The sequence below is a fragment of the Pantherophis guttatus genome, chromosome 8 (assembly GCF_059756535.1).
Source record: "Pantherophis guttatus breed Tessera chromosome 8, ASM5975653v1, whole genome shotgun sequence".
NCBI lineage: Eukaryota > Metazoa > Chordata > Lepidosauria > Squamata > Colubridae > Pantherophis > Pantherophis guttatus.
The window spans coordinates 44430635-44448176 of record NC_142070.1 but is presented as its reverse complement, the minus strand read 5'-3'; the positions used below and the strand labels follow the sequence as shown (position 1 = coordinate 44448176).

The 17542-nt window shown below is 35.2% G+C and overlaps 1 protein-coding gene across 2 annotated transcripts in view; it reads left to right on the top strand.

Annotated features, from left to right (window-relative positions):
- The window catches only part of SNX25 (sorting nexin 25), a 60066-nt gene extending 43092 nt beyond the window's left edge, over nt 1-16974 (top strand). The window contains exons 11-20 of one of the 2 annotated variants that reach the window (XM_034442903.3): nt 2973-3104; nt 3814-3954; nt 7528-7641; nt 7936-8100; nt 8576-8690; nt 10779-10845; nt 14190-14371; nt 15685-15785; nt 16377-16465; nt 16581-16974. In XM_034442903.3, the coding sequence (XP_034298794.1) occupies nt 2973-3104; nt 3814-3954; nt 7528-7641; nt 7936-8100; nt 8576-8690; nt 10779-10845; nt 14190-14371; nt 15685-15785; nt 16377-16457 (1098 nt within the window). In that variant the 3' untranslated portion in view covers nt 16458-16465; nt 16581-16974. Of the gene's footprint in view, nt 1-2972; nt 3105-3813; nt 3955-7527; nt 7642-7935; nt 8101-8575; nt 8691-10778; nt 10846-14189; nt 14372-15684; nt 15786-16376 lie in introns of both variants that reach the window. The other variant, XM_034442902.3, reaches the window with a different exon arrangement.
- Nucleotides 16975-17542: the final 568 nt, after the last annotated feature.

The following is a 17542-nucleotide window of genomic DNA, read 5'->3' as shown; positions in this document are numbered from 1 at the left end:
GCTGAACCTGGGAATATTGTATGTTTAAAGCTTTAAGAGTCTTTTTTTCAAAGACCAAATTGGGAAATAATTTTGGAAGATGAGGATCCCAAATTTTCTTTTCTTTCTTTTGTAAACAAGTTTTATTAAAAATTTTCTTTCATCATACATATTTTATGAACAGAGTGTTGACCGGATCACATCTTATACATCTTATATATATTAATTTTTATAATCTATTCCAAACTTCCCACTTTTTCCATATTCATCCCTTTTATATATTTCTTCATCACAGTCATCATTTTTCACCATATCTTGTTATTTCATCTTTTTTCCCCCCTCCAAGTACATTTTACATATTTCCAATTTTGGCCATAATATTCTTTTTCCATATTTCTTTATCTTATCTTAATCTCTTCTTAATGCATAATACATAAACAATATCACTATCTGCCCTTTAATTCCTAATTTCTTAGAATAACATCAATTAATTATCTTATTTCTCCATTTGCAAAATATATTTCTCAAAATCCCCATCCCACTTTTTAACTATACACAGTATTCATTATCATAATCAATTCTTGCATTGAAACCCTTTGACCATCCATATTTTATCTTAATCTCTTCTTAATACATAATACATAAACAGTATCACTATCTGTTTTTCTATAAACATTATACATCATCATATTCACTTCTTACATTAAAACCCTTTAACTTAATTGATCATCCATAATTAATAATATTAATACAGTTCCCTTAAATCTACTAATATATACCTTATTTCCCTTCCTCCTTTCCACTATTTTCCCCCTTTTTAACCATTTTCTCTTGGTCTCTCCAAAATTCCACTTCTTAATAATTTCCTCCTTTTATCCCATTTTTTTAACTTCTTCTTTTTCTTTTTTTAATTTTTATATTTATTGTATCTTTTCTCCTGAATCCTTTTTCTCATTTTTAGATATATTACTCGAATAATTCTTCCCAAGCTTTCTTAATCTCTTTCCACTCTTTCCTTTTTTTCCCTTTGATTGATTCTTTTTGGGGCAATATTCCCCCCATCCACTCTTTTTTTGCCACTGTTAATCCCAATGAAATCATCTAACTGCTTTTTGCATTCAATTCCTTTTCCTTCAAAATTATTTTCTTGCTCCTCATTTATGCTTTCTTTTTTCTGTTTTGTGTGTTCTAGCAAAATTTTTGACTTTTTATTACCCTTTAGTGATTCATGCATGATTTTAAACATCTCAATTAATTCCTCACACATCCAAGACTCCATATTGTCAAATTAAAAAATTGTTAAAACTTTTGATTTATATTTAATTAAAATTTTAAAGTCCATATAGTCTTTTTAATTCCAAATAGTATCCAATTCAAATATCTATCCAATCCACTCCAAGTTAAAGCTTTGTTATCTTCCACAACTGTTGAGAGTCGAAACCAAACAGTTCAGGGAAACAGATACGCCTTAAAAGTTCTCAGAGTTTTCAAATTATCTTTTATTAGTCAAGGTCACAGCTGTTATTTTCTCTTCTATCTTCCAACCAATATTGCAGTACTCTCTTTCTGCCAGCAGATGTCTCTCTCAAATTCACAATATCCACAGATCAACTAAGTATCAAAGCTGTCAAAAATATTTTAAATCCACATAAAGAGTGCTTTTCCTCGGGTTTCTTTTTCTTTTATTATTTTTAGTTTCTCCAAATCCAATTTTAAATCCAGTTATAAAATTTTCTTTCTTGGGCTTTGGTATTTTAACTTCCTCTTTATTCTCCTTCAAATATCAAAACTATCAAAAATACTTTTAATCCACATAAAAAGTACTTTCCCTTGGGTTTTTTTTTCTTTTATTATTTTTAATTTCTCAAAATCCAATTTTAAATCCAGTTGTAAAATTTTCTTTCTTGGGCTTTGGTATTTTAACCTCCTCTTTGTTCTTCTCCTACCATTAACTTTCCCAAGTGCCAATTAGCCGCTCATTTCCGCTCCGGGGCACCTTTTAAAGTTATTAAAAATTTTCTTTTTTACCTGTGAGTTGGCCAATCACTCACCTGGTACCAGCACTCCATTCAGACACTGCTCCTGCATAAAAAAGCTAGTCCAGTTGCCCCAGCTTCAGAGCGGTCATTTTTCAATGGCCACTACCCCCGCCGCTGGTTCGAAGAGCAGCCTTCGACCTTTCAAGGAACTTGCCTGTTTCTCTTGGTCATTCGAGGCACCTCTCGTTCTTCACTGTCCCGGTCAGGGACAGGACAGTTCCGGTCCGAAGACCCCCCGACAGCGGTTTGTCCGGCTGGATTTTCGCAGAGCTCATCAGAGCCCACTATTTTTCCAGCCAGTCTCGCTGCGATGCTTCCGGTTTCCAGGATCCCAAATTTTTGTTTATGTCACAAAGCCAGGTTTTATTATTTGGTTCTGTTCTGCACTGGACAAAAGAGAGAGAAAATTGAACCAAAGCCTATGGAGTGCACAGTGTTCTTTCCTTCACTCTGGTCATATTATCTCTGATTTTGAAAATGAGAAATAATATCTGCCAGAAAAGCCATTAGTAACATCAGTTGCTTGACATCTAACTCTAAGCCACGTACCTTATTTGAGAGCTTGTATGGCAATTTCTTGTTAGTTTCTTTCCACATTTTAACTATTTTGCCTTGCTTCTTTGTGGGTTGGAAATGGACTTGGAACATTTCCAAGTCCATTTCCTGTTGAAAACAAACAGGAATAAAATAGACCAAAATAATCTGGGATCATAAACAAGTTTCAGTTCATTGTTGTTCATATCAGTGTTTCTCAATTTCAACAAATTTAAGACGTGTGAAGTTCAGTATGCTGGTTAGGGAATCAAAGGAGTTGAAATCCTCACATCATAAAGTTGCTGAAGTTGAGTAATATTACTTTAAATTTGTGTGTTGAGAACTGCTAGGGATCAGTATCAGCTTAAGGCTTAACACTGATATCTAAATCAACCATAGCAGCTATTTTTCCCTTGGCAGATTGTTTCTAAATTGAAAGATGAAATCAGTCTGATGGAGCGAGAACATAGTGACCTTCAGTTGCATATTGAAAGAACAGACTGCTGGTGTGAAAATCTTGGCATGTGGAAAGCCTTCATTCACACTGGAGAGGTATGGCATGTTCTTTCTCTCATCTTTTTGCTGCTGCTGCTGCTGCTGCTATTAAATGAATGGAGTCTTGCTAGTCAAATGTTTACTTCAGAGATCTCTAAGACTGAGGTACAAGTGGGTTTCTTCATTGCTTTGAAATAACAAGCCATGGAGAAGCATAGCATGTTTACTCTGATGTCATTAGAGGGTAGATAAAATTGCAATATTCTATTATTTTATTTTTAAGACTTTGGGAAAGGTTACTGAAAACATGCACATGGGACTTGTATAGAACTCCTACTTCGCTTCTTGAGTTGTGTGACATGAGAGAAAGAGAGCCTGCAAAGGCACTACTTATCATTTATCCCAGCATTTGCCTGTGTGTGCATACAGTTGAAGCAGTTTCTGAAAATGCCACACAAGCATGGCTGCCGGAATGTTTCTAAGACAGGTGCTTCATATGTGTGATCCCACTCTAGGGATCTCTTCTGAATAGTCTGCTAGTCTGCCAGTCTAATGCCCTCTTTCTCTATATATTTCCTATCCAGATCCAAAGGGAAATATTTTTGTTTCTTACTTTCAAAAGACAATTTGTCATACATGGAAAATAAGCTTGTTACAAAATCAGTTACATACAATAATTCTTGTGAAAATATGAATGAGTTAGTATATATATTTTTTTAAGTAATGGTCCAGAGAATTAACATTTTATAACTCTTTATTTTCCTAGGTCATTGAAGAAAATGGTGAACAAGTGCCCTATTATTCTGTTGTAGTGATATTACAAGAGATTGGCAGGGTTGAAGCGAAGGAGTGGACAGTTGTCCGAAAGCTCAACGAGTTTCAAAGTCTGCATCGGAAACTCAGTGAGGTACAGAGAAATTGTGGAGAGAACTCTTACTTACCTTGAGAGTTCTGATTGAAATAGTTTAAATCTTGTTTAAATAGTTTAAATAATATTAATAATTTTATTATGGAATATTTTTAATGTTTGTTTCATAATCTGTTTTGTATTACATGATGCCCAGAGTAACATTTTATGTGATGGGTGGCCGTATAAATGTGATGAATAAGTAAATCAGTTTGTGAGTTCCTTCGGATGTAAGGGTACTTTATGCTCCCATTTAATAAGGCAGGACTGACTTGTGGGTTGCTCCAGGTGGAAATCTGTGCCACCACAATATTAGTGCCATTCACAAAACTTCAGTAGAAGCAGATAGTTGGCTACGTTCTGCTTCTTTGCATGGGGAAAAATGGAGCAAAAGCATTCTTTTGCCCCAGTCCACACAAAAATTATTTATGGGAACATATTTGAAAAATAGGATTTTTGTTCTTTTGGCTGACTCAATTAAACTCATATATTTTTTCCAGAATATATACAATTACTTGCTTAAAAATAGTATATAGTTTCTACAAAAACATACCGTATTTTTCGGACTATAAGATGCACCAGTGTATAAGACGCACCAAGATTTCAAAGAGGTAAGTAAGAAAAAAAAAGTTTTTGCCCTCCCCGGCCACCAGGAGCACTCTGCAGGCCTCTCAAACCCTGTGCCCCCCGTTTTTTTGCAAAAACGGGCAAAAAATGGGGTACGCAGAGGGTTTGAGAGGCCTGCAGAGTGCTCCTGGGGGAGGGCAAAAACACCCCCGTTTTTGTGAAAAATAGGTCCATTTTTGCCCTGCAGAGGGCAAAAACACCCTCTCCAGCCCCTAGGAGCACTCTGCAGGCCTCTCAAACCCTCTGCGCACCCTGTTTTTGCGAAAAACGGGCCCATTTTTCGCAAAAATGGAACAAGCAGGGCAGGGCTTCAGGAGGCCAAAAATGGCTGTATTTGGTGTATAAGACACACCAACATTTCCACCCTCTTTTAGGGGGGGGAAATGTGTATTTTATACTCTGAAAAATACGGTATCTCATTCTGATCTGCATCATAGCAGTATGAAAAATGCCACTTTTTTTGTCTTTCAAACAATGTCTGAAATATAAAACTTCCGTCCTATGTTTTATTTTCTCTTTTTTGCTCCATCCCATTTCTGGTTTTATATATGTGAAAGAGAGCCTGTTTTGTTTTGTTTTCTCTTGCAGTTTCCTTCACTGCTCTTTGTGGACCATATTTTACCTGTTCAGAGAATATGGCATATTCTTTGGTTTTGTACTTTCAACTATTGAGTTTACTGTAGGATACGTCAGACGCACGAAATAAGGACTCAGGGTAGAGTTGAAAGTTCTGCATGTTTATTCCATGCAACCTATACACAAAATCTCATCTATTAATGGTCAAGGCAAATTGGCACCAGATAAGAGTCAATGGAGACTGACTCAAGAGGGACTGAACTTAGGTCTCTTATGGGGGCATAATGACTCCAAACTGATGATCCATTTGATTCCACCCTTGGGCTCAACTGGGTCATCTCCTACTGAATGAATTGTGCTTATGTCTCCACATTTTTAAATGTGGAGACATCTCCAGTCCTTTTTAAATTGTTTGTTAGAATTGATAGACCTGATCGATAGAAGTGACTACTCTAATTCATAAAATTGCCCAAAATTACTGGTATATTCAATACTCATTAGATAAAGGAAAAGTCAATAAAGTCATGCTTGATCCTTGGGTATTACAGTATGTGGATATATTCATGTTGTGTTCTTAGTAGCAATATGGAAGTATTTTCTGTGTTATTTCATTGACTTTTTAGTTAGGTCTAGATTCATCTGGTAGGTCAATGGAAATACCTTCCTGCCTTTGTTCAGAGTGTTAGTGTTAGGAAATTAGTTGACTTTCTTGTATCAAGAGTATTTTTAGTTATTATTGTTTATTCAATTTCTGTAGCTGCCGAACTCGGCCAAGTGACTCTGGGCAGTTTACAATTTTAAAATTATAAAACAATTTAAAAACATTAAAACAATAAAAACATCCACAAAATTAAATAAATAAATAAATACAAACAGCAGCGTGATGATTAATCATTTAATAGTAAAGCCAAGTAATGGAGGCCTTAACACATTCTAAGCCCCAGGAATATTCAGATTGTTTTATAACACATTGTGGTGTTCTGCAAAGCGATGGCGACTATAAGTCTTGAGCTGGTATAGGTTTATTTCTGGAAGCATGGCTGTACTAAAAAGTAACATTGTGGAGTAAGGATCTTGGTGTTCTCTAAGCTTGTTTGTTTTCCTGCAGATGTTTCATTACCCAACTGGGTAACATCTTTAGTGCTAGGAGGAGTGTGATTTGTTCTCTGTTTATATTCAATAGCTTGCCTTGTCAGTGTTAGTGGGTTGTTGTTTTCTACTGGTAGTCTTGATTAGGCTGTTGTTTACTGTTTGTTTGTCTGAGTTGGTAGTTCCTTGATTATGGCAATTCCCTAGGGTTTGAGATTTACTTTGGTTTAGGGCAGGGGTGTCAAACTCGATTTCATTGAAGACCACATCAAGATTGTGTTTGACCTTGGAGGGCTGGAGTGGGCATGGCCTGCTTGATGTCACTCATGTTGGGGGCGCAGGTGGTGGCCTGAGCACTCTGCCAGCCTAAACAGGCTCCTGAGCTCCATTTTCAGCTGCAAAAGCCTCCTGCAACCCTCTACCAGTGAAAATGGAGCTCGGGAGGGCTCCGTTTTCACTGACAAAAGCACCGCAGGTCAGTCCTTCACTGTTTCCAGGGTGGCCACACAAGCCATATCTAAGCACCTGATGGGCAGAATCTGGCCCCCAGGCCTTGAGTTTGACAGCCCTGGTCTAGGGTATTCACAGTTCCCCAGTTGAAACTGTATAGTTACAGTATATGGTGAAATTAAAGACTTTTCATTTAGCCTTCAAAACTACTAGTTTGATGGATGCACTCTGCTAGTCATCTGCTTGCCTGTTCTATGGTCTTGTGGTTAAGCATCAGGCTAGAAATCCAGAGATGGTGAGGTCTAGTCCTGCTTTAGGCATGAAAGCTGACTGGGTGACTTTGGCCAACTAGTCTCTTTCAGCCCAACCCATTTCACAGGGTTGTTTTTGTGGGGAAATTAGGATGAAGAATGAGTAGTATGTATGTTCACTGCCTTGAATTTTGTATAAAAATAATAATGGGATTAAAATAAATAAATTTTAAAAATAGTGGCTGTTACATAGAGTGTATGTTGTAGATGATGCCTGTTTGTTTGTTTGTTTGTTTGTTTTTATTCTTGGATTATTGGGTCATTTGGGTTATTTAAGATGTTTTGGAGAGGTTCAGCTGGTTTATGTGCTATGATGATGTTGTGTAGTTGTAATATATTGATTGTTTCTGAGTGGTTTTTTGATGTATGACAGTGTTATGTTGCCGTCTATTGGTATAATAACATACAGAGAAATTGAAAGTTAGCAGAACTTAGTCATATCATTTAATACATTGTTGGCTTTAGTTAGGCATGTAAATTAAAATGGATTAATAATTAGGAATTGCTTCTTCTTACCTAGTGCTTTCCATCATTAAAGAAAACTCAGTTGCCATCACTCAGCAAATTGCCCTTTAAATCTGTAGACCAGAAATTCATGGAGAAATCTAAGAACCAATTAAATAATTTCTTACAGGTAAGATTCCTTAATTTTTGATAATCCCAGAGAGTTCGTTGTAGAGATTTTTTTCTGATATCTTTTGGGAAGAAAAACTACAGACTCTAAAAATAGTGTTTATGTTCTGATGTCTCTTAGTAAGTTCTGCTACTGATAAATATTTTTGCTTTGTCACAAAATAACCAAATCAACTATGATGGATTGTAATATGCAGGATGGATTGTAATAATCATATGCAGTTGTTTCTTGTTTTAAAAATAAAATAATCTACTGTTTGGTATCTCAAATATCATACTGCCTTTTTTTCTGCAGAAATTGCTTTCTGATGAAAGGTTGTGTCAGAGTGAAGCACTTTATGCCTTCTTAAGCCCGTCTCCTGAATACCTTAAGATTATTGACATACAGGGAAAGAAATCGACTTTTTCACTCTCTTCCTTTTTGGAGAGGCTTCCTGGTGACTTCTTTTCTCATCAGGAGGTAAGTGAATGCAGGAGAATTATTTTTGGTAGATAAGCATTGGTAAATAATGAGACAACTAGACCTAGGTCACATTGTATTATAAACTACAATATGGTTTGTTTGTTTCTAACTTAGAGTGATATGTCACACAAGGAAGCAATTAAATTACAAAGGTAGAGGAATAGGTTTGCTAATCTTGCTAATCTAAAAAGAGCAGAACACATTATGGAATTATGAGTAGTTTTAAATGAACCAATAACCAAGACGATAAATGGTTTTAAAAATTCTTTTGCAATAAACAAAACATTGGAGGATCTGTTGTATACATTGTCTTCAATTTCACGGGTTTCAGAATGGTTCTAATAATTCCCACATTTATCCCACAATAACGCAATGCTTGAAACAGCAAATCATTATTCCTGTCTTAGAGAGAGAGAGCAGAAATGCATTTCAAAGTTCAATTAAATTATCATGCTATGTTTATGATACTCAGGAAGAAGTTGAAGATGATGATCTATCTGACTATGGGGATGATGTGGATGGGAAACGGGATGCCCTTGCAGAGCCTTGTTTCATGCTGATAGGAGAGATTTTTGAGCTGCGAGGAAGTAAGTAAGGAACTGGTTCTTTAGCATCTAAAAACATATTAGTAGTGAGTAGTAATAAGTTACATTAGGACTTGAAACGCCCATGTCAAAGTGAGCCCTAAGCAGAGAGATGCATAGGACATCTTTGGGCCAGCCACTCTATTCTGGTTCAGTTTAGTTCTCAGAGTAGTTGTTGCAAAGATAAAATGAAAGAAAGTCACAGCTTTTGCTCAAGACAGAAAACTGAACAAATAAAGTACTTACATCTTGTATAATTTTTAAACATGGGAAGATTATTTTTCTGCCTGAGATCCACTAATGCAATTTCTGTCATGGATCTTAAGAACATATTTATATAAAAACAATCTATATATGTATAGATGTCATGAAAGAAGATGAGTGTGGTTTTAAAATTGGAGGAAGACATATCAATAACCTCCACTAAGCTGATGACAGTCTGATAGTTGAAAATGTAAAGGATTTAGAAGTAATGAAATTCAAGAAATACATTGAAAAATGGGACTAAAATTAAATATAAAGAAGAGCAAGCTAATGACAATGGAAAGAATGACCTACCTTAGAATTGTCAGTGAAGAAAGTAAATAGTTTCTGCCTTTTAGAATCAATCATTAACTTTAAAAGAACAAGAGTCAAGAAATTAACAGTTGGCAGAGTACCCATGAAGGTCTTGAAATAGATTTTAAAATGCTGTGATGTGTCTATACTTAAAAAATCAGAATCATCCAAGCAATAGTGTTACATTGACACTATAAAAGCAAAATATGGAATTTGAAGAAGTCGAGTAGGCAGAATATTAATGCTTTTGGACGTTTGTGTTGGAGAAGACTCCCAACAATACTGTGAACACCAAGAAAACAAATAAATGAATCATTGAATAAATTAGCCCTCAGTTCTCTCTGAAGAAATAAATGACCAGGCTCAGATCCTACTTTGGGCGCATTATGCAAAGATCTAGCTCTCCCTAGAAAAGGCCCGAATGTTGGGAAAGGTTGAAGAAAGAAGAGGGCAACCAGCAGCAAGATGAATGGATTGAGTTACACTTATTCTGAAATAAGAAAAGGCTTATAGCTGAATGATGAATTATAAACTAATACCTTCAAATAGGTAAGGTGGGCTGAATGTAAACTTTGGTTGTAGGAGTTGACATTGATGTTAGTATATAATCATGAAAGTACAACAACTGGCGGTTCTAAATACAGTAGATATAAAAAGTCTATATGCTTCTGTTAAAATGCCAGTTTTGGACATGTAAAAAAATCAGAGTAATTTTGAACGAATTTATCTTGGTCTAATTTTTTTACATCTCAGAAACCTGGCATTTTAACAAGGATGTATGGACTTTTTATATCCATTGTATGACCCCTACCAGGTTAGAAAGAATATAGGCTCTCAACTAACTCAGAGTTATTTAAGGCATTAAGGTAATCATGTAGCATTCAGAAATTAGAAATGGATTGATAATTAATACAATTGTTATACTGAGATTACATGATAGGATCACTTTACCTGATCATAGTTTTGGCTGCAGACTGAGTGGTGACCAAAGTTGGTATGAAGGACTTTGCCAATATCCCAATCAAACAGTAACTACTACACTTAACAGGTGAGATTGATCCAGCAGTCATTTCTAATGAACAGTCTTCTAAATTAGATGAAACCACTCATGTCCCACATCACTACTCAAACAATTAACAAAAAGGCTGGGTGTATATTCCAAAGCTGCTGGCCAAAGCAGCATGATGCTTCTATCAGTGAACCTGACCCATAGAACCTCTTTTCATATCTGGATCTAATTTCACTTGTTTATCCTCATTTTACCTGTCACTTGATCTCAGATGTTACAGACTTTTATGGCTTTCACAGAATCAGATGACAAGTGACTCAGCTGAGTTTTGCCCTTAGCTTTCCACTGAGTATGCTTGAAGTAAAGTCATCTACCATCTGTTGAAAATCACTCTGTATCACCCTGGATTATCTCTCCTCACTATTTCATGTAGACAAATTATTTGCCCAGGTATACAACAGTATACTTAAATGGGCATTAACTGCAGGTTTTGGATTTACTTCTTTGCACTTTTCTTTTTTTAGTGTTTAAGTGGGTGAGGAAGACACTAATTGCACTAGTTCAGATCACTTTTGGAAGAACCATCAACAAGTGAGTGTGCTATACTTCTTTTGCTTCTAAAAGTACTATCTAAGAATTAGTTGTTCGATGCATAAGCAGTCAGAAACAATCCAGATAGAGGTTGTGATTGACCTGATCTTAAAAACAGACAAAACTTGTTTCTACAGATTGATTTATTTAAGTATAAATAGAAAGGTTTCTTTCTAAGGTGTGCTACATTGAATGATGCCATGAACATTCTATTCCAAGCTATATCAGACATTGTGCCAAGGAAGTCTGGATTTATGATCTCTATTGATTTGAATAGAAATATCATTATTCCATGCCTAGAAATAACAGTAATGAAGAAATAACACTTGAAAGCAGCGCAACTAAACTTCTGAATATAAAGATATAGAATTGCATTGTACTATTTCACCCGATACAGCAGGAGTACTTGGACAGGAAACAAACCTGCTTGAAAACAGATTGAGATAGTCAGGAACCTGAATTCTTCAACAGATAGCAAATGTATATCTGCTATGTATAATGTACTGTATGTATAATGATGTATAATGATCATTCATCAGCACTGGGTGATACCTAAGAGCTGTGGCTTCTGATTACATTAGATGCTCAAAACTGCTCTAACTATTCCTCTAAAAAAGAAAATCGAGGTGGGACCAAAGGGAAAGGTAGAGATCTTTACTGTTCTGTAGGACTATGCAAAGCATTGCAGTGGGCATTTTGTGAAGCCCATTGGCCCAGCTGCACCAGGAGTTCTGAAGATGCGGTTGTTTTAATGTCTCAAAGAAAGGGGTGTCTCTTGCTTCCTTACCCTCTATGAAGGGTGTTTTGATTGCTTTGCACAGCCTTCTGCTTAAGGCAAAAGGGAGTTCTTCTTAAATACAGTTTTAGAAAGTTTTAATGGAAATAGAAGTGCCAAATCATTAGCTGCTTTTTCTGCTGAACAGGCAAATGAGCAGAGAAATAGTGTGAACAGCAATATCTTTTTTTAACTTTAATGCTGTGAAACCAATAAAAGAGAAACCTCAGAAATATTAAATAAAACAAGCAAATCATTTGTTTCAGCAACTAAATAATATTGAACTATATGTTAGAATTGCAAGCAGACCTAGAGCCTGTAGTACAGTGGACTAAGCAGTTATTAACATCTGCTGCTTGCAATTACTGCAAGTTCAAATCTCACCAGGCTCAAGGTTGACTCAGCCTTCCATCCTTTCAAAGGTAGGTGAAATGAGGACCCAGATTGTGGGGGCAATAAGCTGACTTTGTATAAATATACAAAAGTATGAAGGCTATTGCTTAACGCATTGTAAGCCGCCCTGAGTCTCCGGAGAAAGGCGGCATATAAATTAAAGCAAAAAAAAAAAAAAAATGCGTAGAATTAGATATTTAAAATTATCCTTTCTCAATCTGGTGTCCCTGAATGTGATAGGACTGTAATATCAAGTAGAAAACAAATGACCTTATCAAGAAGTACCACGGAGAAGATCACATACTCTAGCAACACTGGCAGGGCAAGCTACAGCTAGTGCAAATAAACAGAGCTAAAGTGTTAAATTTAATAGATAAACCCAGACTCATTAGCACTAGAAATGTTACTTTAGTTGGGAAATGAAATGTCTGCAGTCACTGAAGCTCAAAGAGGATTAAGGACTCCACAGTTCAATTCTACACATATTCTCTTCTATTAGGACCTGTAATTCCTAGTTAGGACACCAACTTGTGTCATCATCTGAGGTGAAAACAGTCTCCAGAGAAATACTGGAGCTCTATTTTATTGATATAGGCTGTAAGAACAGAATCTTGAAAGCCTGACAGTATTTTTCTTTTCCTCCTCGTTATACCGAAGAGAGTTAAGGCATAGTAATTAATTTTTTCCCCAATATTTTCTTCCTTCCCTAGATTTAATTCATGTTTTGCTAGCTGCTATATTCCTTTTTTCAAAGTCATCTCTGTGGTTCCCTACAACTTGGGGAAAATTGATCAAATGACCCCACCCTCTTTCCAATTCACACAAATGTAATGTAGACAATTAGCATAGTCTATTTTTAATAAATTAGTAAAACACTTGTACTTTTTAAACAGTACATTGGTAAGTAAAAATTGGCAAATGCTGTTTTGAAATATTAAACTATGTATGATTTACTTTACTTAGTTTACATCATACTTAAATTATATTAAATGGCAAACAATCCATTCAACCTATCAACCTATCAGTAACACCTAAAGCAACAGTGACATAACTAGGCTGCATCAAAGACTTAACAATACAGTTTCCAGTTTATTGGTGAGCATTAAAGAGCGTGACTTATCCATCTTTTCCTGTCTCTATCTCCATTTCTAGCATTCAGATTCTATTTGTAGAATTCTGAGGTGATAGAGAATTGTATTTTGTCAAACTATAGATTGACTACTGCACCATTTTTTAATCTTACCCTTTTTATATAATGAATGTGTTGCACATTTTTAAAAAGTAGTACATCAAGAAATATGTTTATTTCTGTGATTAGAACCTTAAAACCAAATAAAAAATACATACCCCGACTATTAAAATGTGGTGTTTTAAACTGCAGTTAGAAAAGATAACAATTTATTCTACTACTATAATTATAATTATGGTAATGATAACAATTTATTCTACTACTATAATTATAATTATGGTAATTACTATTATTTCCACTATAATGTATAAAACAGTGTTTTTCAAATTTTGCAACTTTAAGATATGTGAACTTCAGCTCCCAGAATTCCTCGGCCAGCTGAACACTTCTGATCATTGTCCTTGTTAGGATTGTGGAAAGCTGATATGAACAATATCTCTTAAAGTTGTTCCATCCAAACTGCACTTTTGCTAGATGTAGTTGGTATTACTATTAGCTTTCATTTTTCTAAAAGGATCCTAGTTGTAAAATGATAGTTTGAGACTATTTTCATGGTTTTCCTTAGCAATTTTACTTAGAAGTTTACTTATTTCCAGATAGAACATATTCCAATCACTCCATGCTGTATTGTTTAAGTAGCATAGTATAACATGGGGGTGTAAGGAAATTTCATGATACTAACTAGCCTATACTATCTAAATACAGGGTATACAAAAAGTCACAGACTATTATGTAAATTACATTAAATGTTTAAATTGTTTGCCATTTTCATCTAAACACTCACTTGTTTGACTTCATGACCTTTCAATATTCCTTGGTACAATTACATTTTCTTTGATATTTGCAAATTATGATGTGATGGTCTTCTTTAGATTGTCTGACCCGATGGGGCCTGACTTTAGTTATACCTTGTGTGTATATACATATTTCTTTTTAGAAAGGAAAAAGTAGGTTAAAACATTTTTTTCTTAATGCTTTTCCTCCAAGACAAATTCGTGATACTATAAATTGGATCTTCAGTGAGCCAATGCTTGTTTACTATATCAATATATTTCGAGATGCATTTTGGCCAAATGGGAAACTGGCATCTAGCACAAAGCCTATAAGTGAACAGCAAAGTAAAGAAACAAAACAGAAAGCACAGCAGAAACTACTTGAAAACATTCCAGGTGAGATATTCTGACATTATTTCAAAATTAGAACATTATTCTTTTATTTCAAATTTTTATTAAGATAAACTGTTACGTTTATCAGGATATAAAATATAAAAGAAAATGAAAATAGTGAGAAAATGTGAGAGGAAAAGGGGAAGGGGAAAAGTGTAGGGTAAAAGAGAAAAAGAAAACAAAACATTGACTTCTGAATCCTATGCAGGGGTGAAATCCAGCAGGTTCTGCAGGTTCTGGAAAACCGGTAGCGGAAATTTTGAGCAGTTCAGAGAACCGGTAGTGGAAATTTTGAATAGTTCGGAGAACCAGCAAATACCACCTCTGGCTGGTCCCCAGAGTGGGGAGGGAATGGGAATTTTGCAGTATCCTTCTCCTGCCACGCCCACCAAGCCACGCCCACAGAACCGGAAGTAAAAAAATTTGGATTTCACCACTGATTCTATGAGTGCAGTAGAATAGGATTATAACATTGCAGTCTCAACTTTTTACTTTTACATGCTAGCATATATGTTCTTTGCACAGTACTGGTCAAATTTGATGAATAAACCTGTTTAAGTAAATCTCCTTTGCCATCTAATAGTAATAGCAATAGCACTTAGACTTATATAGAGCCATGGTGGCGCAGTAGTTAGAGTACAGTACTGTAGGCTACTTCTGCTGATTATTGGCTGCCAGCAGTTTGGCAAATTGAATCTCACCAGGCTCAAGGTTGACTTAGCCTTCCATCCTTCCGAGGTTGGTAAAATGAGGACCCAGATTGTTGGAGGCAATATGCTGATTCTGTAAACCGCTTAGAAAGGGCTGTGAAGCACTGTGAAGCGGTATATAAGTCTAAGTGCTATTGCTATTGCTATATACTGCTTCACGGTGCTTCACAGCACTCTCTAGCGATTTAGAGAATCAGCATATTGCTCCCAACAATCTGGGTCCTCATTTTACTGACCTCAGAAGGATGGAAGGCTGAGTCAACCTTGAGCCAATCAGGATCGAACTGCTGATTGTTGGCAGAGTTAGCCTGCAATACTGCATTCTAACAACTGCGCTATAATGGCTTTTCTGTGGTATTGGACTTCAGAGTGAGGAGAAATAATTTAGATGACAGAGTACAGGAACATCTTTCCTTTTATTCTATCATAGTAGTTAGACTTACTATTTTGTTGGCATTGCACCCAGCTTGGATCTTTATGTCATTATACTACTGTGGATATATTCCTATTTCATTATATACTGTATTTTTAATTATATTTCTTCATAAATGGTTGAAAGTATTCAAATCAGTCAAACTTTTTTTTTTAAAAAAATGCTTCTTTCAGACACGCTCCAAAGTCTTGTTGGACAGCAAAATGCTCGCCATGGTGTAATCAAAGTGTTCAATGCACTACAAGAAACCAAGGCCAATAAGCATCTTCTTTATGTGAGTTTAACTCAGACTGTGGGGTTGCTTGTTATTTAAAACTGATCCTTTCTCAGATCTTAGAAGCTAGAACATTTTTTTAAACTTGGAATGGGTGAAATCCACTTAAGAGAATATAAAGTTCACACCTGTTTTCTTCAGTTTCTCGTCCTTCTCTAGCTGGGTAGTAGCTGACACAATGGAAGGAAATCGATTAAATCAAATTAATTATAAAAATAATTTACTAATTCTTGAGATCGCCTCAATCATACTAGTTCTAGTAGTAGACCTAGATGTTTCTGTTGTCAGTTAACACCAATATATGATAACAATTTGACCCTCTACCATGCTTGAACCACCTGGAAAATGGGAAAATGAAAAAGTTGGTTGCAGATCAGGAAACATGCTGGGCTGGGCAATAAAAGCTTTTACCTTATTTGTAATGCTTATACACCCAGCCTTCCTGTAACCTCTAAATTGTCCATTCTGGGGTCCCCAAGATGTCTCTTCAGAAGTAAATTGTGCTTCAGTCCTCCAGTTTATACTGTGATATTTGATGTTCTAATGTCAATTTAGAAGAAAAAAAATACATTTTAATTTTTTTTCTCCTAGGTATTATTGGAAATGCTGCTACTTGAATTGTGTCCTGAATTGCGAATTCATTTAGAGAAGGTTAAAGCAGCTCAGGTTTGAATGTTCAGGTGAATTAGTAAGAAGAATGTCTGTTGGTAATAATAGACATTAAACATTTCCCTCTTTTCCATAGAGGGTTGACTGAAAACTGAAAATTTGTATATTTTTCTTTTTTTTTTTTAGATTTACACAAAGCAAAGAAAAGCAGACTTGAAAAGAACAGATGATAGGGTAGAATGCCAGCAATGTGTAGTTTCTGGCTTTTATTTAACTTGTTATATGAATAAATCTCTTTAAGATACAGATTGAAATGTGAATGTTAATATAAGATATACAAAATATAAAATATTTTAAACATTTACAAAAGGCATTTGGCTTTAGTGATATCTTAATGGATGTTGTACAGTTATTTTTTTCGCTGAGGATACTGACTGTTCCTCTATTTTCTTGTGTATTGATAAGCCTTGTTGTGCAATATATGTAAAGATACTGTGTAAATTTTACTGCTTTTATTTTTACCAAAGATTTTCCATAGTTTGCAGCCTTTGTAAGCAATAAATTATAAAAGTAGAGTGCACTGCTTCATAATTATATCTCTCATTACAGTTTGAAAGTTGGAGTGCTGTTTCAGAGAATTGTGTAGTTGTTTGAACACAACAGACAACCAAAATTTAGTGTTATCTTGAAATACATTGTGAGTGAATCAGCCTTAAGCAGGATATAAATATCTTATCATCCTAATAAATTGAAGTGCAGTTAAATCACTCAGCCCATTTTGATGTTCTCCAGGGTATGTTTTCTGTAAAGTATCTCTTAAAAGGGCTATTACACCCTTATTTAATTTTATGTCAAGGTTGCCAGTTTAGCCATTTAAAGAACAGATAAGAGAGCCATTAAGTTGTTGTTAGAGTAGCAATTTGTATTCTGAATTTAATTTATTAATGTGTTATATTTTAAAAAAATACAGTGTTTTCAGATATGTATGTCTCAAAGACAGTATTACCAATAGGTGTAAAGAAAAGAGCCACAATCCAGAAAACATGAGAAAAGTTGATCTTTTTATATTTGTTTTTTAAAAAATCCTAACGATTCACACATTAAGTAAATTAGCTTGTTCTTTTTAACAGCAATGAACCTTATACTAT